This window comes from Lithobates pipiens, unplaced genomic scaffold (genome assembly GCF_037356315.1).
Source record: "Lithobates pipiens isolate NorthernLeopardFrog02 unplaced genomic scaffold, aLitPip1_a1.2 Scaffold_27, whole genome shotgun sequence".
Lineage (NCBI taxonomy): Eukaryota > Metazoa > Chordata > Amphibia > Anura > Ranidae > Lithobates > Lithobates pipiens.
The window spans coordinates 1881534-1903147 of NW_027507788.1; the positions used below are offsets into that span (position 1 = coordinate 1881534).

General features: G+C 57.8%; 1 protein-coding gene across 1 annotated transcript in view; it reads right to left on the minus strand.

Annotated features, from left to right (window-relative positions):
• Positions 1-5678: 5678 nt before the first annotated feature.
• The window catches only part of RAP1GAP (RAP1 GTPase activating protein), a 114319-nt gene continuing 98383 nt past the window's right edge, over positions 5679-21614 (minus strand). The window contains 12 exon segments of the mRNA XM_077456000.1: positions 5679-6396; positions 10535-10587; positions 12419-12521; positions 12704-12815; positions 13182-13305; positions 13392-13456; positions 13458-13506; positions 14251-14360; positions 18644-18775; positions 20657-20797; positions 21015-21101; positions 21268-21339. Of these exon segments, the coding sequence (XP_077312126.1) occupies positions 6383-6396; positions 10535-10587; positions 12419-12521; positions 12704-12815; positions 13182-13305; positions 13392-13456; positions 13458-13506; positions 14251-14360; positions 18644-18775; positions 20657-20797; positions 21015-21101; positions 21268-21339 (1062 nt within the window). The 3' untranslated portion in view covers positions 5679-6382.

Sequence of the window (21614 nt, forward strand, 5' to 3'; positions counted from 1 at the left end):
TGGTGTCCTCTCATTATTTGTATTTCAGTCCGTGGGGGGGGGGGGGGTGGTGAGGAGGGTCCACAGAGCTACAAGGGGGCTCCCCATGGTGGGGGGGTGGTGAGGAGGGTTCACAGAGCTACAAGGGGGCTCCCCATGGTGGTGGGGGGGTGAGGAGGGTTCACAGAGCTACAAGGGGGCTCCCCATGGTTTGAGGAGGGTCCACAGAGCTACAAGGGGGCTCCCCATGGTGGGGGGGTGGTGAGGAGGGTCCACAGAGCTACAAGGGGGCTCCCCATGGTGGGGGGGGTGGTGAGGAGGGTTCACAGAGCTACAAGGGGGCTCCCCATGGTGGTGGGGGGGTGAGGAGGGTCCACAGAGCTACAAGGGGGCTCCCCATGGTGGGGAGGGTCCACAGAGCTACAAGGGGGCTCCCCATGGTGGTGGGGGGGTGAGGAGGGTCCACAGAGCTACAAGGGGGCTCCCCATGGTGGGGGGGGGTGGTGAGGAGGGTTCACAGAGCTACAAGGGGGCTCCCCATGGTGGTGGGGGGGGGTGGGAGGGTCCACAGAGCTACAAGGGGGCTCCCCATGGTGGGGAGGGGTGAGGAGGGTCCACAGAGCTACAAGGGGGCTCCCCATGGTGGGGGGGGGTGGTGAGGAGGGTTCACAGAGCTACAAGGGGGCTCCCCATGGTGGTGGGGGGGGTGAGGAGGGTCCACAGAGCTACAAGGGGGCTCCCCATGGTGGTGGGGGGGTGAGGAGGGTCCACAGAGCTACAAGGGGGCTCCCCATGGTGGGGGGGGGTGGTGAGGAGGGTTCACAGAGCTACAAGGGGGCTCCCCATGGTGGTGGGGGGGGGTGGGAGGGTCCACAGAGCTACAAGGGGGCTCCCCATGGTGGGGAGGGGTGAGGAGGGTCCACAGAGCTACAAGGGGGCTCCCCATGGTGGGGGGGGGTGGTGAGGAGGGTTCACAGAGCTACAAGGGGGCTCCCCATGGTGGTGGGGGGGGTGAGGAGGGTCCACAGAGCTACAAGGGGGCTCCCCATGGTGGGGAGGGGTGAGGAGGGTCCACAGAGCTACAAGGGGGCTCCCCATGGTGGGGGGGGGGTGGTGAGGAGGGTCCACAGAGCTACAAGGGGGCTCCCCATGGTGGGGAGGGTCCACAGAGCTACAAGGGGGCTCCCCATGGTGGTGGGGGGGTGAGGAGGGTCCACAGAGCTACAAGGGGGCTCCCCATGGTGGGGGGGGGTGGTGAGGAGGGTTCACAGAGCTACAAGGGGGCTCCCCATGGTGGTGGGGGGGGGGGGGTGGTGAGGAGGGTTCACAGAGCTACAAGGGGGCTCCCCATGGTGGGGGGGGGGTGGTGAGGAGGGTTCACAGAGCTACAAGGGGGCTCCCCATGGTGGTGGGGGGGGTGAGGAGGGTCCACAGAGCTACAAGGGGGCTCCCCATGGTGGGGGGGGGTGGTGAGGAGGGTTCACAGAGCTACAAGGGGGCTCCCCATGGTGGTGGGGGGGGGGGGGGTGGTGAGGAGGGTTCACAGAGCTACAAGGGGGCTCCCCATGGTGGGGGGGGGGGTGGTGAGGAGGGTTCACAGAGCTACAAGGGGGCTCCCCATGGTGGTGGGGGGGGGGGGGTGGTGAGGAGGGTTCACAGAGCTACAAGGGGGCTCCCCATGGTGGGGGGGGGGGGGGGGTGGTGAGGAGGGTTCACAGAGCTACAAGGGGGCTCCCCATGGTAGTGGTGGGGGGGGGGGTTCACAGAGCTACAAGGGGGTCCCCCCCTCATGGTTCCCGGGATGATTTCAGCTGATTTTTGCCGTAATTTGTTGCGGAGTTTCTCCTAAAGATTCCGCATTATATACAGAACTTGGCTTTGATGAAAAAATGTCAAAATACACCAAAACCCAACAATTCTGTCACTTTTGTGATGATTTGAAGACCCGGCTGTCACTTACCTTCATTGAGGTAGATGGGACCTGAACGGGACGACATTTAGTTGCTCTCTGTATATGAATATTTATCATTATTTTGTCCATCTCCGTGTTGCTGATCTCATGCGGCCTCTTTGCATATTACTACGATGAAATGTAGTCTCCATCAGAAGCCCATGTGACAGGGCGACAACACAGGATTATGATTGGAGGTCGGGCCGTTGTCGCCCTTCAACAGGAAGTGGCATCTTCATGCAGGAGATCAGCAGCACTGAAGTGTAACAATGGTGGAAATCACAGCAATAGTTTATAATATACAAAAATGTCGTCCAATTCAATTTACTTCAAGGAAATGCAATCGGCTGCTATTACTCACACTGAAAAATTCTGCTTGCCTGGCTCCAATATTGATCTGAACAAATATGGCAGCCGGGAATTCTGACATCACTGGACGCATGCTTGTCCCCGGCCACTGACAATAGGGCATAATCCGTCCTCCTCCATCATCACACAGGAAATAACAACCACATACTTTGTTACCTTCCCAAAACAGTTTAATTATGGTTGCCGTGGGCAACGCAGACACTTACCTCTCCTCCAGGTTGTTGTATCTGATTGTGCCCCACCCCCGGTACCTGGGTGGTAGAGCTGCACGATTAATCGTTAAGAATCATTATCGCAATTTTTTCCCGGGTTGCGATCCTGACAAAGGATTTCCCGATTCTTTCTATGCAGAGAATTCTCTCTGCTCTGCTAAAGATGTCAAAAGAAAGAAAAAAAAAAAAAAAAAAGGCGGGCAGTCCACTAAGAATCACAACATTCTTTAGCAGCGGAACTGAAGTATAAACATTGTAACGATTTGTCCTTTAGATCACAGGAATAAACTTCAGTGTGTAAATGAGGGAAGTTTAAACACTAAACCATTTTCTGACATTTTGTTGGTTTTGAGTTCAAATTATTTTTTTTTGCTAGAAAATTACTAAGAAACCCCAAACATTATATATATATATATCATTTTTTATATTTTTTTTTTAGTAGAGACCCCGGAGAATAAAATGGTTGTTGGAATATTTTATGTCGCACTGTATTTGCGCAGCCGTCTTTCAAATGCAATTTTTGGGGAAAAAAATTACACTTTAATGAATAAAAAAAAAAAACGAACCAGTAAAGTCAGCTCAATTTTTTTTGTATAATGTGAAAGATTTTACGCCGCGAGAATCGTGATCTTTATTCTACGCAAAAAAAAAAAATGGTGATTCTCATTTTGCCCGGAATCGTTCAGCTCTGGAGATCGCGGCGGGGCGGGACGCGATCCCTATACCAATATATCTCACAATGGCAGATCTGAGAACTGTACAAGAATTCTATTTATTCTGCTGATCCCATAAAACTTTCATAAATCCTTTTTACAAATAAAATAATCTTCTCATTCAGATAAATACAATAAATTTCTCTTAACACATAAAAGACAAAATACACATCAAGACGTCATCTGATTCCATGGAAAAATAGTGTTATCTGTGTCCTCTGCTTCACGGGAAACGGGTGGAGTCAGGACAAAAGAGGGTGGGGCCGAGGGATGCGCTGGGTGGGGACAGAGGGGGTGGACCCGAGGGATGCGCTGGGTGGGGACAGAGGGGGTGGACCCGAGGGATGCGCTGGGTGGGGACAGAGGGGGTGGGCCCGAGGGATGCGCTGGGTAGGGTGGGGCAGGGAGCATATGGGTGAACCCAAGGGGTGCAATTGGGAAGGTGAGGTCAGGGGGGTGAACCTGAGGCGTGCCCTGAACAGAGAGATGGACCCGAGGGATGTGCTAGACTGAAAGCAGAGGGGTGCACTGTGCAGAAAGCAAACAGGCGGACTCAAAGGGTGCACTGGGTGGAGTGAGGGCAGAGGGGTGGACCCAAGGGGAGCGCTGGGCAGAGAGGAGACGGGTGGACCTGAGGGGATTGCCGGGGCAGAGAGGAGACGGGTGGACCACAGGGGAGCACCGGGCAGAGAGGAGACGGGAGGAGACGAGGGGATTGCTGGGGGCAGACAGGAGAGAGGGGTGGATCCGAAGGGAGCGTCGGGCAAAGAGGAGACGGGTGGATCCGAGGGGATTGCTGGGCAGAGAGGAGACAGGTGGCTCAGAGGGGATTGTCAGGGCATAGAGGAGACGAGGGGATTGCCGGGGCAGAGGGGTGGATCCGAGGGGCGCGCCGGGCAGAGAGGATCCGAGGGGAGCGCCGGGCAGAGAGGACCCGAGGGGAGCGCCGGGCAGAGAGGACCCGAGGGGATTCGCCGGGCAGAGAGGATCCGAGGGGAGCGCCGGGCAGAGAGGATCCGAGGGGAGCGCCGGGCAGAGAGGACCCGAGGGGAGCGCCGGGCAGAGAGGACCCGAGGGGAGCGCCGGGCAGAGAGGACCCGAGGGGATTCGCCGGGCAGAGAGGATCCGAGGGGAGCGCCGGGCAGAGAGGACCCGAGGGGAGCGCCGGGCAGAGAGGACCCGAGGGGATTCGCCGGGCAGAGAGGATCCGAGGGGAGCGCCGGGCAGAGAGGATCCGAGGGGAGCGCCGGGCAGAGAGGATCCGAGGGGAGCGCCGGGCAGAGAGGACCCGAGGGGAGCGCCGGGCAGAGAGGACCCGAGGGGAGCGCCGGGCAGAGAGGACCCGAGGGGAGCGCCGGGCAGAGAGGACCCGAGGGGAGCGCCGGGCAGAGAGGACCCGAGGGGATTGCCGGGGTGGATCCGAGGGGAGCGCCGGGCAGAGAGGACCCAAGGGGAGCGCCGGGCAGAGAGGATCCGAGGGGATTCGCCGGGGCAGAGGACAGAGGGGTGGAGAGCAAGTGGGGATGTTTGGGTGACATCATTCCAACAAGACGCTGAAAAAGGTTTGCATAATATACATGTTCAGTAAAAAGACTTTAGACATGCAGACTGCAGCGAGGGGGGTGAGACCCTCCCGCTCACTTCATGCCAACGACAAGTGCATGTTGCACACACAGGTAAAACATTCCACCAGATGGAACTGTGTCCACAGACAATGAGAGGCCCCATATCACCCACAATGCAGTGCACCTGCGGGCGGGTGGAGGAGGGGGAGGCGGTTTGTGGTTGGCTATGGGGTGAACTATCCCGCGTGTAATGACGGCGTGTGCTCTCTACATATATATATAATCCCCACCCCCACACACTACGACGTTTATCGGGGCCGGTCCGGGATGGAGAGTTACATGTCGGAATTACATCCTACAAGCGTCACAAAGAGACATCAGCAATCCAGTGTAGAGTGACGGAGTCTGTACAGAGGGGGAGATCTGGTAGTACCGCGTGGGAGTGTTTACGGCGATCGTACAGGGGGGGAGGAGATCTGGCAGTACCGCGTGGGAGTGTGTACGGCGATCGTACGGGGGGGGGGGGGAATCTGGTAGTACCGCAATCGTGCATAGGGGAGAAATTTTGTGGGAGTGTGTTCGGCAATCATACAGAGGGGGGGGGAAGAGATCTGGTAGTACCGCATCGGAGTGTGTACAGTGATCGTACAGGGGGGGGGGGGATCTGGTAGTACCGCGTGGGAGTGTGTACGGCGATCGTACACAGAGCGGGGGGATCTGGTAGTACCGCAATCGTACATAGGGGGGAGAAATCTCGTAAGAGTGTGTACGCCGATTGTACAGAAGGGGGGTGAGATCTTGTAGTACCATGTGGGAGTATGTACAGCGATCGTACAGAGGGGTAGATCTCGTAGTACGGCGATTGTACAGAGGGGGGGGGATCTTGTACAGAGGGGGGGGGGGATCTCGTAGTACGGCGATCGTACAGAGGGGGGAGGGGGATCTCGTAGTACGGCGATCGTACAGAGGGGGGGGGGGATCTCGTAGTACGGCGATCGTACAGAGGGGGGGATCTCGTAGTACGGTGACCATAAAGGACATACAAAGACAGGTTACCGTGACAAGGACATGCCAGGGAGACGGATCCATATACAGAAAACTTTGTATGGCCGAGGAGCCTCTAGTCCGCTCCTCAGGGGCGGGACTATATGTGCATGGCTGGAAATCCTGAGATAAATAATTCCACCGCCCGGCACTGTATATACAATACGTTCTCCGCGTCTGACCTATAGGAGACAATATAGTCAGATCCGACCACCTTCCTGCAGAATGGGATTACCCCGAAGACTTCCCGTCTTCACGAGTTTCCAATAACGATGTCGGAATGTCGCGGACTCTCAGCAGCTTCTCCAAAATTTTGCGTCATCACAAGTCCTCAGACTGCCGGTCGGGAGACGTCGCCGGGGGTCTGGTGCAGCGCCGCCTTGGTCGGAAAGCCAGGGGCCGTGTTAGTCGAGTGTTTTTCATGGTGAAAAATAAAGAACTCCTCTGGGAGGAGTCGGGTCCTCGGGGGTCATCCAAGGCGGGAGTGCCGGTAAGTCTCACTTGGCTGAATCGAAGGCTGGAGATTGGTGCAAATCCTTCAACTTCTGTCTACGCTGAGGTCTCTGGAAGAGGGAGAGAGCAAAGTGAGGAGGAAACCCAAGAGATCCGTCCACCTACAACTCAACTGATTGGATGGAGTCCCACCACCCACCCACCCACCCCCGATGATCACCTGTGCTCTGCGCCAATCATACAACCCATCTCTGTACGTGTCCAATCAGACAGCAGCGTCTGTCCATCCTAGCCAATAGACTTTCACCGTATTACACGAATTATCCAACTGCTGGCCATGTTGAGTTTTGCGGTAGTGCAGCTCATGGGGTCAATAATGGGATTTTAGGAGACATTTCATCCTCCTGCACTGTGGCCCCATCAGTGATGGTCTGAGCTTCTCCCGGGGCCACTAATGTTCAATAACATCGTAATATTAGGGGAAAGCTGAGACTTGGCCTCCTGTATGAAGAGTGCCTGAAATAGGAACTGTTTGGGGTGCCCAATACAGACATCACTCAAATCCCATCCCCAGTGAAGGCCCCGGAGCTACCGCTGGTCTTCTATCATTTTATCCCAGGATGGGGCCCTTAAGTATGATTGGGGGAGAATAGTCCCTTCTGATTGTTCCCTATGCAAGATTAATAGGGTCCCCCTCTCAATAGTCCCTATATTGGGGCCCCTACCTATAATAAGAGCTGGAACAGCCCCATCAGTTCCCCCATCAGTTCCTAGATTGGGGCCCCTACATATAATTATAAGTGGAATGACCCCTCCCAACAGTCTCTATATGGGGCCCTTAAATATAATTAAAGGGGGAATGGCACCTCCCAACCCTTCATATACGAGGCCCCAGAGTGACAGGGTCCCTACATATAATAAGAGGTGGAATGCCCCCCCCGATAGTCCCTTAACCCCCTCGAGGGGAGTGCGGATTACAGTGTCGGGGATGGGGGTCCAAGAGGGAGGCACAGTGTTGGGGGTGGGGAGGGGGGACCCGGAATGAAGGCACAGTGTTGGGGGTGGGGAGGGGGGACCCGGAAGGAAGACACAGTGTTGGGGGTGGGGAGGGGGGACCCGGAATGAAGGCACAGTGTTGGGGGTGGGGAGGGGGGACCCGGAAGGAAGGCACAGTGTTGGGGGTGGGGAGGGGGGACCTGGAAGGAAGACACAGTGTTGGGGGTGGGGAGGGGGGACCCGGAATGAAGGCACAGTGTTGGGGGTGGGGAGGGGGGACCCGGAATGAAGACACAGTGTTGGGGGTGGGGAGGGGGGACCCGGAATGAAGGCACAGTGTTGGGGGTGGGGAGGGGGGACCTGGAAGGAAGACACAGTGTTGGGGGTGGGGAGGGGGGACCCGGAATGAAGGCACAGTGTTGGGGGTGGGGTGGGGGGACCCGGAATGAAGGCACAGTGTTGGGGGTGGGGAGGGGGGACCTGGAAGGAAGACACAGTGTTGGGGGTGGGGAGGGGGGACCCGGAATGAAGGCACAGTGTTGGGGGTGGGGTGGGGGGACCCGGAATGAAGGCACAGTGTTGGGGGTGGGGTGGGGGAGGGAGGACACAGTGTTGGGGGTGGGGTGGGAGGACACTGTTGGGGATGAGGAGGGGGGAGGGAGACCCAGAGGGAGGACACAGTGTTGGGGGTTGGGAGGGAGGACACAGTGTTGGGGGTGGGGTGGGAGGACACTGTTGGGGATGAGGAGGGGGGGGAGGACACAGTGTTGGGGGTGGGGAGGGGAGACCCGGAGGGAGGACAGAGTGTTGGGGGTTGGGAGGGAGGACACAGTGTTGGGGGTTGGGAGGGAGGACACAGGGAGCAGAGCAGCCAGATACAGACATGACCGGGGGGGAGGGAGGACACAGTGTCGGGGGAGGGGAGGAGGATGGGGGACCTGGAGGGAGGACACAATGGTGGGGAGGGGGGGAGGGAGGACACAGTGTCGGGGGAGGGGAGGAGGATGGGGGACCCGGGGGGAGGAGGATGGGGGACCCGGGGGGAGGACACAATGGTGGGGAGGGAGGACAGAGTGTCGGGGGTTGGGAGGGGTGGGGGAGGGAGGACACAGTGTTGGAGAGGGGGAGGAGGATGGGGGACCCAGAAGGAAGACACAGTGTTGGGGGTGGGGTGGGAGGAGACAGTGTTGGGGATGAGGGGGGGGGGGACCCGGAGGGAGGACACAGTGTTGGGGAGGGGGAGGAGGATGGGGGACCCGGAAAGAAGACACTGTTGGGGGTGGGGTGGGAGGACACAGTATTGGGGATGAGGAGGGGGGAGGACACAGTGTTGGGGGTGGGAAGGGGGGACTCGGAATTAAGGCACAGTGTTGGGGGTGGGGAGGGGGGACCCGGAAGGAAGACACAGTGTTGGGGGTGGGGAGGGGGACCCGGAATGAAGGCACAGTGTTGAGGGTGGGGTGGGGGAGGGAGGACACAGTGTTGGGGGTGGGGAGGAGGATGGGGACCCGGAAGGAAGACACAGTGTTGGGGGTGGGGAGGGGGGACCCGGAATGAAGGCACAGTGTTGGGGGTGGGGAGGGGGGACCCGGAAGGAAGGCACAGTGTTGGGGGTGGGGAGGGGGGACCCGGAAGGAAGACACAGTGTTGGGGGTGGGGAGGGGGGACCCGGAATGAAGGCACAGTGTTGGGGGTGGGGAGGGGGGACCCGGAATGAAGGCACAGTGTTGGGGGTGGGGAGGGGGGACCCGGAAGGAAGGCACAGTGTTGGGGGTGGGGAGGGGGGACCCGGAAGGAAGACACAGTGTTGGGGGTGGGGAGGGGGGACCCGGAATGAAGGCACAGTGTTGGGGGTGGGGAGGGGGGACCCGGAAGGAAGACACAGTGTTGGGGGTGGGGAGGGGGACCCGGAATGAAGGCACAGTGTTGGGGGTGGGAAGGGGGGACCCGGAATGAAGGCACAGTGTTGGGGGGTGGGGAGGGGGGACCCGGAAGGAAGGCACAGTGTTGGGGGTGGGGAGGGGGGACCTGGAATGAAGGCACAGTGTTGGGGGTGGGGTGGGGGGACCCGGAATGAAGGCACAGTGTTGGGGGTGGGGAGGGGGGACCTGGAAGGAAGACACAGTGTTGGGGGTGGGGAGGGGGGACCCGGAATGAAGGCACAGTGTTGGGGGTGGGGTGGGGGGACCCGGAATGAAGGCACAGTGTTGGGGGTGGGGTGGGGGGACCCGGAATGAAGGCACAGTGTTGGGGGTGGGGTGGGGGAGGGAGGACACAGTGTTGGGGGTGGGGTGGGAGGACACTGTTGGGGATGAGGAGGGGGGGAGGGGAGACCCAGAAGGAAGACACAGTGTTGGGGATGGGAGGACACTGTTGGGGATGAGGAGGGGGGGGGGGAGGACACAGTGTTGGGGATGGGGAGGAGGATGGGGGACTCGGAAGGAAGACACAGTGTTGGGGGTGGGGTGGGAGGACACAGTGTTGGGGGTGGGGAGGGGGGACCCAGAAGGAAGACACAGTGTTGGGGATGGGAGGACACTGTTGGGGATGAGGAGGGGGGGGGAGGACACAGTGTTGGGGGTGGGGAGGGGAGACCCGGAGGGAGGACAGAGTGTTGGGGGTTGGGAGGGAGGACACAGTGTTGGGGGTTGGGAGGGAGGACACAGGGAGCAGAGCAGCCAGATACAGACATGACCGGGGGGGAGGGAGGACACAGTGTTGGGGGTGGGGAGGGGGACCTGGAAGGAAGACACAGTGTTGGGGGTGGGAGGACACAGTGTTGGGGGTGGGGGAGGGGGGACCCAGAAGGAAGACACAGTGTTGGGGATGGGAGGACACTGTTGGGGATGAGGAGGGGGGGGGAGGACACAGTGTTGGGGATGGGGAGGAGGATGGGGACTCGGAAGGAAGACACAGTGTTGGGGGTGGGGTGGGGAGGACACAGTGTTGGGGGTGGGGAGGGGGGACCCAGAAGGAAGACACAGTGTTGGGGATGGGAGGACACTGTTGGGGATGAGGAGGGGGGGGGAGGACACAGTGTTGGGGGTGGGGAGGAGGATGGGGGACTCGGAAGGAAGACACAGTGTTGGGGGTGGGGTGGGAGGACACTGTTGGGGATGAGGAGGGGGGGAGGACACAGTGTTGGGGGTGGGGAGGGGAGACCCGGAGGGAGGACAGAGTGTTGGGGGTTGGGAGGGAGGACAGATACAGACATGACCGGGGGGGGGGGGGAGAGACGGAGGGAGTGCTGACCTGCCATGACGGAGGGAACTCCACCAAGAAGTGACGAGGGGGGGCTAGCAGCGCTGGGGGGGAGACACATAGAAGAGAACAGCAGAGATCATCACTCACATCAATAGAACAGAAACACGACATCTTATGGGACACATCGGGGGCCCATTGCTGACAAATGCCGGCTGCCTGGCTGTCATGTTCATCCTCTGTCTGACTCAGATATTCCGGGAGATCAGCACAACCAATTAACTGGCATTCTTAGAAGAGAGGAGAGGGGGGTTCAGCAATGGAGCCCCATAAATCACACACACTATACAAGCTGATTGGACAATCTCCTTTAGATCTACCATCACGGATGGAAGAGAGAGAGCTGATCTGATCCTCCTCCTCCCGCTCCTCCTCCTCCTCCTCCTCCTCCTCCTCCTCCTCCTCCTCCTCCTCCTCCCGCTCCTCCTCCTCCTCCCGCTCCTCCTCCTCCCGCTCCTCCTCCTCCTCCTCCCGCTCCTCCTCCTCCCGCTCCTCCTCCTCCTCCTCCTCCCGCTCCTCCTCCTGCACCGTGGGAAGTGTTCTCCTAAAACCTTCAGCCTCTGTATGGAGAACCAGCATATGGCGGTCTGTGTAATAAAGTTTAGCCTTCTGCAGCTGGAGGGGAACCAAAACTCGGGGGATGGAGTTGTGCAAAATACAAACAACAAAAGTATTCCTCTTAATCCAGTGCCTGGGGGGTGAGTGGGGGAGGGGGTGAGTGGGGAGAAGGGGTGAGTGGGGGAGGGGGTGAGTGGGGGAGGGGGTGAGTGGGGGAGGGGGGAGAAGAGGGGAGGGGGGCGATGGCTACAAACCACTTGAGGCAAAGCTCAGGGAAGACCTAAAAAGGTCTGTGGCGCGGTTTGTGTAAAACATGGCTGACAATCATGCTTGATATTGAACTTCCATCTCACCCAAACCTCGGTGGGCTGACTTGGGCATGTCCAGGCCGGTGCTGGGGGCAACCACAAGGTGTGCAGGTGCCAGATGTCACATGGGCATCCACCCAATGGAAGAGATGACAGACCACTGGTGGAACCCATAAGGGTCACTGATGTGGAGAGGTCCCCAGTAGACCAGACATTGGACTCCAAACCGTTGGAGGATGCAGCTGGCGTAGTCAGGTGGTGCGCTGGATGTGACGTCACCAACACAGAGAGGGGCGGGAGGAGGAGGAGCAGATCAGCTTTCCCATCCATGCAAGGGATGGGGGAGGGGGGACTGTTAGTGCAGACTCTGGACTGTATGAGAGAGACGCTCTTAGCTCAGAGCCCTGCTGATGGGCAGTAATGGGCAGTGATAGGCGGCATTGATGGGCAGTGATAGGCGGCATTGATGGGCAGTGATAGGCGGCATTGATGGGCAGTGATAGGTGGCATTGATGGGCAGTGATAGGTGGCATTGATGGGCAGTGATGGGCAGTAATAATCAGTGTAAACAATGTACTGATAGTCTTGCAGATTAATGGCTCTCCTTTCCTCACACACAGTGTGGGAGAAAAGTCTGTTTACATGTGATTAGCTGATCGCATGGTAAAGGGCCGCTGTGATTGGCCCTTTACCATGATCTGTGATGATGCTGGATGCACACCCCAGGGGGCACGCGGGAGGCAGGGTTTTGGGAGGACATCCATGGAAGCCCGGGGCTCAGATGGAAGGGGGGGGAGGGGTCCTGATTTCTTGTACCGGGGGCCCCTGAAGGCTCTAGTTACACCCCTGTGATTGGATAAATGCTTCATCTCTTCAGATTACTCAGTCCTGGGAAATTTAAAGGAGATCATCCAATAAGATTGTGATGTGTGTAGTCACCCTTTGGGAGGATTTCCTTTACCCCGGACTGACCATGACCAATCGGAATTCTGCCTGATACGAGTCTCACCTGATTGGCTGTGTGCTGTTCCGTCTCTTCCAGCTGGATTTAATCTCTGGATAAGAGTCTCCGCCCACTTTCCGGACATCCGGCTGCGGGGAGCGCGGGAACCCTGGAGGAGAGAAGGCGACACGGCTATCAAGGCGGAAATCTGCGTCTATAACGGAGCAGCGACTCATCATCACCCTTCACCCCACACTACACTGAGCAATGGCCGCCCAAAGGGGGGAGGGGCACCCCACGCAGAGATCGCTGTAAACGGTGACATTTCTGTATAAGATGTGGGATGGTCACCTGATGAACTGGCTCCGCTGGCGGTGCTGACGCTGCTGCCGCTATCCTCCAACCAGGTGCTGTATATAAAGGAATCTCGCTTGTGGGAGTTTCCCGAAGCCGAAACACTTTCCTGAGGAGGAGAAACAGAATTTTCATTATCTTCTACAAAGTTACAATGTACAGTCTGATCACCGGGGGAGGGGAGACTGTAGGAGGAGGAGGAATCATTTCCCCAAAGTTACAATGTACAGTCTGATCACCGGGGGAGGGGAGACTGAGGAAATGCTTCCTCCTGCCTGCAGCAGACCGATGACATCATCTCAGTCTGCTGCAGTTTGCCCTTTCTCCTCCGCTCTCTCGGTCTGCACATTGTCATTTTCTATGTCAGACTTTAGAATTGTTCTATACAAAAGAGCACAGAAGACACGGAACCCCCCGGGAGAGTCCGGATAACTCTCAGGCCCTCCAGACATCCCAGAAACGTTTCTCTTCTTACCATCCCGTCGTCGTCCTCGTCATCCAGCAGCTCGCTCTCTTCCACTACGCTGGCGAAGCTGCTGGCGCTGGACGAGGAGCGGGAGAAATCTCGCTGGTTTTCCATCCGGGAAGTGGATTCCATCCTGGGAAAATAGAGGGAGATTCCGTCACATGACCAGAGAGCTCCAGGGATCCTGGGAGGCGGGGATGAGGGGGAGGGGGACAGTACCTGTTCTTGGTGGTCGGCATCTCCGGGGAGCTGTGATTGGAGGATTCGTCGGATTTGGGCTCCTGGGGAGGCGTGGCCGCTGTCCGGGGTCTCCTGGGGTCCTGTTGGGCTTTCCCTGTAAAATATAAAAATTTTTGTGTTGTTGCTGAGAGGCGGAATATTCCTCTTCTATACTCTTGTGCCGGGCATATGGAAACAACAGGGTAGCGGGCGGGTTGTGTACGGGGACACCCACACTTTCCTCTACGTAATGTAAATCTACAGCAATGACCGATTAGTCCCGGGGATCTCTGTAAATTCTCAACAATCCCTGATCCAAGTGATCACTGATCCCTTCAGCTCAACTATCCTGGAGAGATCTCAAGAAATCAACCCCCCGAGTGATCGCTGATCCCTCCAGATCCTATCCTTCCTGGAGAAATCCCTAGAAATCAAACCCCCCCCCCTGAGTGATCGCTGATCCCCCCAGATCCACTATCCTGGAGAGATCCCAAGAAATCAACCCCCCCCCCCCCCCCCCGAGTGATCACTGATCCCTCCAGATCCACTATCCCTGGAGGGATCCCTAGAAATCAATTTTACCCTAAACAATCAGTAAGCCCCCAAATATACTATCCTGGAGGGATCACAAGAGATCAGCTCCCCACTGAGTGATCAGTGAACCCTCCAGCTCAACTATCCTGGATGGAGCCCAAGAGATCCACTCTGCAGTGAGTGATCAGTGATCCCTCCAGATCCACTATCCTAGAGGGATCCTGAGAGATCAGCTCTGAGAAGTCACTGATCCCTCCAGATCAACTCTCCCCTGAGATCCCTGGGCCCCTGTGTATAATGGATCCCTATAGATCTGGCCCCTCACCTCTTCTCCTGGACCTCCTGTATGTTCTCTATGCCGATGGCGCTGCTCCGCCTGGAGCTGAACGGTCCGGACTTCTTCCTGGTGGGACTTTTTCCCGGAACGATGAGAGACTAGAAGAGATGAAATGTCGTCACTTCCCAGAAATATAATCCATGTCCATTATCAACCAGCGGGGGAGGGGGCGGGGGCGGGGCACCACTGCCTGTTCTACCGATATTCATCCAATCAGATCGCGGCACAGGGAGGTCTCATATGTCTCCTCAACACTAATATTAAAGGAATATCAACTCCGCGGAGGGAAATCATTGATTAATTATTGATAGGAAATTGTATGTCAGTGATGGGAAGAGAGATTGCTGATCCCGGGAATATCAGATCACCTCGGGGGGGGGGGGAGGGGTGGGGTTCGCTCCGGTTGTAGTACATTGGACCATGCTATATGGGGGGTTGTTGTGCTTTCCTCTGGATCTACGGTGGGTGCGGGTTCTGTAGACGGAGATCTTCTAATTATTAATTGTCTATTGGTTGAACGCGTTGCGTCTTTTGTTGGGTTATTACCAGCAGGGGGCGTCACCTCCCTGAAATCTTTCCACGATGTGCATTCACAATATAAAAAGTAATAATAATGGGTTTTTGTTGCGGGTTGTGTCGGACGGTGTCGCAGGCAGCAGTGGCCGAGGGGCTGTGGGCGGGAACCTGCGTCTCGCTGGGTGGTAAATATACAGACAAAATCATTTCCAGCACAAACTCCCCCCCCCCCCCCCCCCCCAATACAACCCTTCGGTGAGCAGGAGAAAACATCCACCTCTTCTATGGTTCCTATGCCTATGGCACTTCCGCGGCGTCCATGCCGGTTGGGCGTTTTCCCTGGCACAAGCAACGACTAGTGGGCAGGAAGGAGCGTGGCACAGAGACACAGAGGAGATGAAATGTGGGCAGAAAAGGGTTAATGGAGAGGAAAAAAATGGAGCGTTAGTTAAGGAGACAGAACCGGATGATGAAACGAAAAGGAACCGGACAGGAGAGAGACGGGAGAGAAAAAGAGAGAAAACCAGTCATGCACAGAATGGACTGTCTGTCGTCAGATATGGTTAATCACCGTGCCAGATACTGTATGGTGGGAGCTTATGGTTGTGATGGCGGACTAAACCGGGATGATGGCGTGTAGACCAGTGCCACCATGTGCTGGGAACACCTCCCTCCACGGGCTGGGAACAGCTCCCTCCACGGGCTGGGAACACCTCCCTCCACGGGCTGGGAACACCTCCCTCCACGGGCTGGGAACACCTCCCTCCACGGGCCTGGGAACACCTCCCTCCACGGCCTGGGAACACCTCCCTCCACGGCCTGGGAACACCTCCCTCCACGGCCTGGGAACACCTCCCTCCACAGGCTGGGAACACCTCCCTCCACGGGCCTGGGAACACCTCCCTCCACGGGCTGGGAACACCTCCCTCCACGGGCTGGGAACACCTCCCTCCACGGGCTGGGAACACCTCCCTCCACGGGCTGGGAACACCTCCCTCCACGGGCTGGGAACACCTCCCTCCACGGGCTGGGAACAGCTCCCTCCACGGGCTGGGAACAGCTCCCTCCACAGGCTGGGAACAGCTCCCTCCACGGGCTGGGAACACCTCCCTCCACGGGCTGGGAACACCTCCCTCCACGGGCTGGGAACAGCTCCCTCCACGGGCTGGGAACAGCTCCCTCCACAGGCTGGGAACAGCTCCCTCCACGGGCTGGGAACAGCTCCCTCCACGGGCTGGGAACACCTCCCTCCACAGGCTGGGAACACCTCCCTCCACAGGCTGGGAACACCTCCCTCCACAGGCTGGGAACAGCTCCCTCCACGGGCTGGGAACACCTCCCTCCACGGCCTGGGAACACCTCCCTCCACGGCCTGGGAACACCTCCCTCCACGGCCTGGGAACACCTCCCTCCACGGGCCTGAGAACACCTCCCTCCACGGGCCTGAGAACACCTCCCTCCACGGGCCTGAGAACACCTCCCTCCACGGGCCTGAGAACACCTCCCTCCACGGGCCTGAGAACACCTCCCTCCACGGGCTGGGAACACCTCCCTCCACGGGCTGGGAACACCTCCCTCCACGGGCCTGGGAACACCTCCCTCCACGGCCTGAGAACACCTCCCTCCACGGGCCTGAGAACACCTCCCTCCACGGGCTGGGAACACCTCCCTCCACGGCCTGAGAACACCTCCCTCCACGGGCTGGGAACACCTCCCTCCACGGACTGGGAACACCTCCCTCCACGGGCTGGGAACACCTCCCTCCACGGGCTGGGAACACCTCCCTCCACGGGCTGGGAACACCTCCCTCCACGGGCCTGGGAACACCTCCCTCCACGGGCCTGGGAACACCTCCCTCCACGGACTGGGAACACCTCCCTCCACGGGCTGAGAACACCTCCCTCCACGGGCTGAGAACACCTCCCTCCACGGGCTGGGAACACCTCCCTCCACGGGCTGGGAACACCTCCCTCCACGGACTGGGAACACCTCCCTCCACGGGCCTGGGAACACCTCCCTCCACGGGCCTGGGAACACCCCCCTCCACGGGCTGAGAACACCTCCCTCCACGGGCCTGGGAACACCTCCCTCCACGGGCCTGAGAACACCTCCCTCCACGGGCTGAGAACACCTCCCTCCACGGGCTGGGAACACCTCCCTCCACGGGCTGGGAACACCTCCCTCCACGGGCTGGGAACACCTCCCTCCACGGGATGGGAACACCTCCCTCCACTAGCTTGGAACAGCTACCCACTGGGCACACCTCCCTGCATGGGCCGGGAACACTACCCTCCATGGACCGGGAACATTTCTTTATTGGCTAAAAATACCTTCTTCCATTGGCTTCAAACAACTCTAGACTGGGAAAATCTCCCTCTATTGGCTGGAAACACCTTTTGCGTGGACTGAGAACCCCTTCCTCCATGGGAACACCTCCCATCTGAGAACACCTACCACCATGGGCTGAGGACACCCTCCATTGAGGAACACCTGGCTATATGGGCTGGGAACACCACCCATTTGGGAACACCTTCAGCCCGCCTCGCTCCATGGACTGGGGATGCCTCCCCCCATGGACTGGGAACCCATGGACTGGGAACGCCTCGCTCCATGGACTGGGGACGCCTCCCCCCATGGACTGGGAACCCATGGACTGGGGACGCCTCCCCCCATGGACTGGGAACCCATGGACTGGGGACGCCTCCCCCCATGGACTGGGAACCCATGGACTGGGGACGCCTCCCCCCATGGACTGGGAACCCATGGACTGGGGACGCCTCCCCCCATGGACTGGGAACCCATGGACTGGGGACGCCTCCCCCCATGGACTGGGAACCCATGGACTGGGGACGCCTCCCCCCATGGACTGGGAACCCATGGACTGGGGACGCCTCCCCCCATGGACTGGGAACCCATGGACTGGGAACGCCTCCCTCCATGGACTGGGGACGCCTCCCTCCATGGACTGGGAACGCCTCCCTCCATGGACTGGGGACGCCTCCCTCCATGGACTGGGGAAATGGACTGGGAACCCCTCCCTCCATGGACTGGGAACGCCTCCCTCCATGGACTGGGAACGCCTCCCTCCATGGACTGGGAACCCCTCCCTCCATGGACTGGGAACCCCTCCCTCCATGGACTGGGAACCCCTCCCTCCATGGACTGGGAACCCCTCCCTCCATGGACTGGGGACGCCTCCCTCCATGGACTGGGAACGTCTCCCTCCATGGGCTGGGAACCCCTCAATGAAGGCCTAACTATCAGCCACTTGAGGTGAAGGATGGATGACTGAATATCTCCAATTCATTGTTCTTAGCTCTCTACATAGTACCAGAACCTGCTATGTTCCAGGAGAGCCGCCTAGTGATTGGGCAGCCTGCTGGAAAGCTGGTGGACTCTGATATCGGATCTGAATTGCTCCACACCGCCCAACTCCGGCAAAACGGATTTCATTTTGGATGGAGTGGAGGAGCGTCCTCAGGGAGATTCCCCCTCATTTCCTGTCATGGCAGGAAGTCTCTCTAATGGAGTCACCAAGACAAAACCCTTATTGGTGGAGAGGCAGGATCTTTGTCTTCTTGTCCCGGTGACCCTCTATGTCTTGTATGGGTGTCACTGGGGCAGGAAATGAGGGAAATCTCCCCAGAATGTTGATATCCAGAAAATAAAAAAACTTTCTGAGGTTAGACCTTCCAATCAGCTACTTGGGAATCAACTTCCACAATCCACTCCTTTCCCTTGCACAGGCCCCTTTAAATAAAGATGGCGGTGAGCTGTGATACAAAGTTCAAGCTTGTGATATTGTCGGGGACCCCATACACCCCTCCCCCAATCCCAGGAGATCCCCGTTATACTGAACACTCACTATTCCCGGAGGTTTGGGCATCTCGGGGTTGTTGTGTCCGAAGCTGCCGCTGTGGCTGGTGGAGACGGTGTTCTGCTTCTTATTGCTGAGCCCCATGGCATCCATGGATTGGCTGCGGCTCCTGATGACGCGCTGCAGAGAGAAAGACCGAGAGAAAAGGAGATATAAATATTCCAGAGGACCAGTGTGGGTCACCACTGAGAGAGAAATTGTGTTATCACTGCTACCTACTCTGTATTCTTGTGTTATCACTGCTACCTACTCTGTATTCTTGTGTTATCACTGCTACCTACTCTGTATTCTTGTGTTATCACTGCTACCTACTCTGTATTCATGTGTTATCACTGCTACCTACTCTGTATTCATGTGTTATCACTGCTACCTACTCTGTATTCTTGTGTTATAACTGCTACCTACTCTGTATTCATGGATTATAACTGCTACCCACCCTGTATTCATGTATTGTCACTGCCATCTACTCTGTGTTCATGTATTATTGTTACCTGTCCTATAGTAATGTATTATTATTGTTCCCTGTTCTGCTCATTATTTTTTTCCCACTTTTGTCCCTTGTTTTCTATTTTCAGTCTGTAAGGTCCTGAGGAAGTGGGGTTTTTCCTCAAAACGCGTCAACTTTGTTTCAGTGGCGGCCTAGACACCACATCTGGGTTTTTCAGGAAGTGATTGTTGATACATCTGTGATCTCTAATATGCATTCTAATATTTGTTAATATGGTTTTAAGGTACACCAATAAAATGTAACGATTACTCTTTTAACTGAGTTTTGAGTTACTATTGGAGGCACATGTAAAGTCCCATTCTGGGAACGTGTAGGGACCATGCCCCCTCTGGGAACGTGTAGGGACCATACCCCCCCTGGGAACGTGTAGGGACCATGCCCCCCCTGGAAACGTGTAGGGACCATGCCCCCTCTGGGAACGTGTAGGGACCATACCCCCCCTGGGAACGTGTAGGGACCATGCCCCCCCTGGGAACGTGTAGGGACCATGCCCCCCCTGGAAACGTGTAGGGACCATGCCCCCTCTGGGAACGTGTAGGGACCATACCCCCCCTGGGAACGTGTAGGGACCATGCCCCCCCTGGGAACGTGTAGGGACCATGCCCCCTCTGGGAACGTGTAGGGACCATGCCCCCTCTGGGAACGTGTAGGGACCATGCCCCCTCTGGGAACGTGTAGGGACCATGCCCCCCCTGGGAACGTGTAGGGACCATGCCCCCCCTGGGAACGTGTAGCGACCATGCCCCCCCTGGGAACGTGTAGCGACCATGCCCCCCCTGGGAACGTGTAGGGACCATGCCCCCTCTGGGAACGTGTAGGGACCATGCCCCCTCCGGGAACGTGTAGGGACCATGCCCCCTCCGGGAACGTGTAGGGACCATGCCCCCCCCGGGAACGTGTAGCGACCATGCCCCCTCCGGGAACGTGTAGCGACCATGCCCCCCCCCCGGGAACGTGTAGGGACCATGCCCCCCCCCCCCGGGAACGTGTAGCGACCATGCCCCCCCCCGGGAACGTGTAGCGACCATGCCCCCCTCTGGGAACGTGTAGGGACCATGCCCCCCTCTGGGAACGTGTAGGGACCATGCCCCCTCCGTTAACTTGTAAGGACGATGCCCCTTCTGGTAAGAACAATAGTATCTATGCAGTACTGCTCTTCAGCCACCAGGTGTCAGTATATGACAGTGTACGAGAAGGCAGCAGAGGGAGGGGGCGTTGCACTTGGAGGATATCTGCTCAGCTGTAATAAATCGACTGAACTCAATACAGTCTGCGACTTCACATTCGTCCAACCAAAGACGCTGCCTGAGGAGCGCTCAGTCTCTACAATCCGCCATTCACTGAACATTCGCTGGGCGATGATGCACATTGCTGTATGGCTGACCACCCTCATCTCCTGTACTGACAGCACTGCCCGTTATAAAGGCAGCCACTAGAGGGCGCACTGTACGAATACAATGCTCTGGTGTGAACAGAATATCCCTAATTCTCACCTTAAAAGACTCGAAGAAGCCACCTCCTCCTCCCCCTCCGTTCTCCATCTTGTCATCGTCCCCGCACAGGCCCATCATGGATTGGCTGTTAATGTGAAGCTCCTCGTAGAGCGTCTCCAGCAACGCTACTCGCGTGCGTTCCTAACATGACAGGAATCAGAAGGTGACACCAGCAACAGTATACACTACACATCATGAATGGCGGCGCTATCAGAGACCGAGGAACTCCAGAGAAGACCTACAGAACAGTCTCAGCCGGAGTTCCTCCACAGCCGTACAATTCCCACAGAGGGTCTAACCCCGGGAATCTCCCCCATTGAGAGGTTATGTGCTCCTCGGGGGCGGGTTTACTTCTCACCTCCAGCTTGGCGAACTTCTCGGCTTTATAACAGGCGTACTCCGCATTGATCAGCTTGGTCAGGAGGAATTCCTGGAACTCTGACCCCTGAGGGAGAGAAGAGAAGGGAGCGGTGATGGAAGGATTCTCTGCGGTCCGAGCGTTCAGGACTGACAGTCCGATGTCTCAGGCCCAGAAACTCGCCGAGGCGACAGTCATTTTTACCAGCAGAGGGGCAGCTGTCCACCTCTGGTCACACGACCCTGGGTCTTACCTTCCGGAAAACTGCCGGCTCTGGGAGGGGTGGACCGAAGAAAGGCACGTCGTCCCGAGCCGTCACCGAGACCTGAAAGACAGCAATGGCGGCAGTCAGGCCCCCTGAACACGCTGCACCAGCGGGGACCGCTCAGCCGCCATCAGTGCTAATGGGGGCAGACAGGGGTGTGACCCGCCGCTGACTCCCATCACCACTGATTAGCGTCAGGCGGTCACCGGAAAAAAACCTACTGAGCCGCAGATTTACCCAAATTGGATTCAGACTCGGATTTCACCAGGCTACATTGTTTACCAAAGAAGTCATGTGATGACTATCACAGCGATCACATGACCTTGTTTATCGGG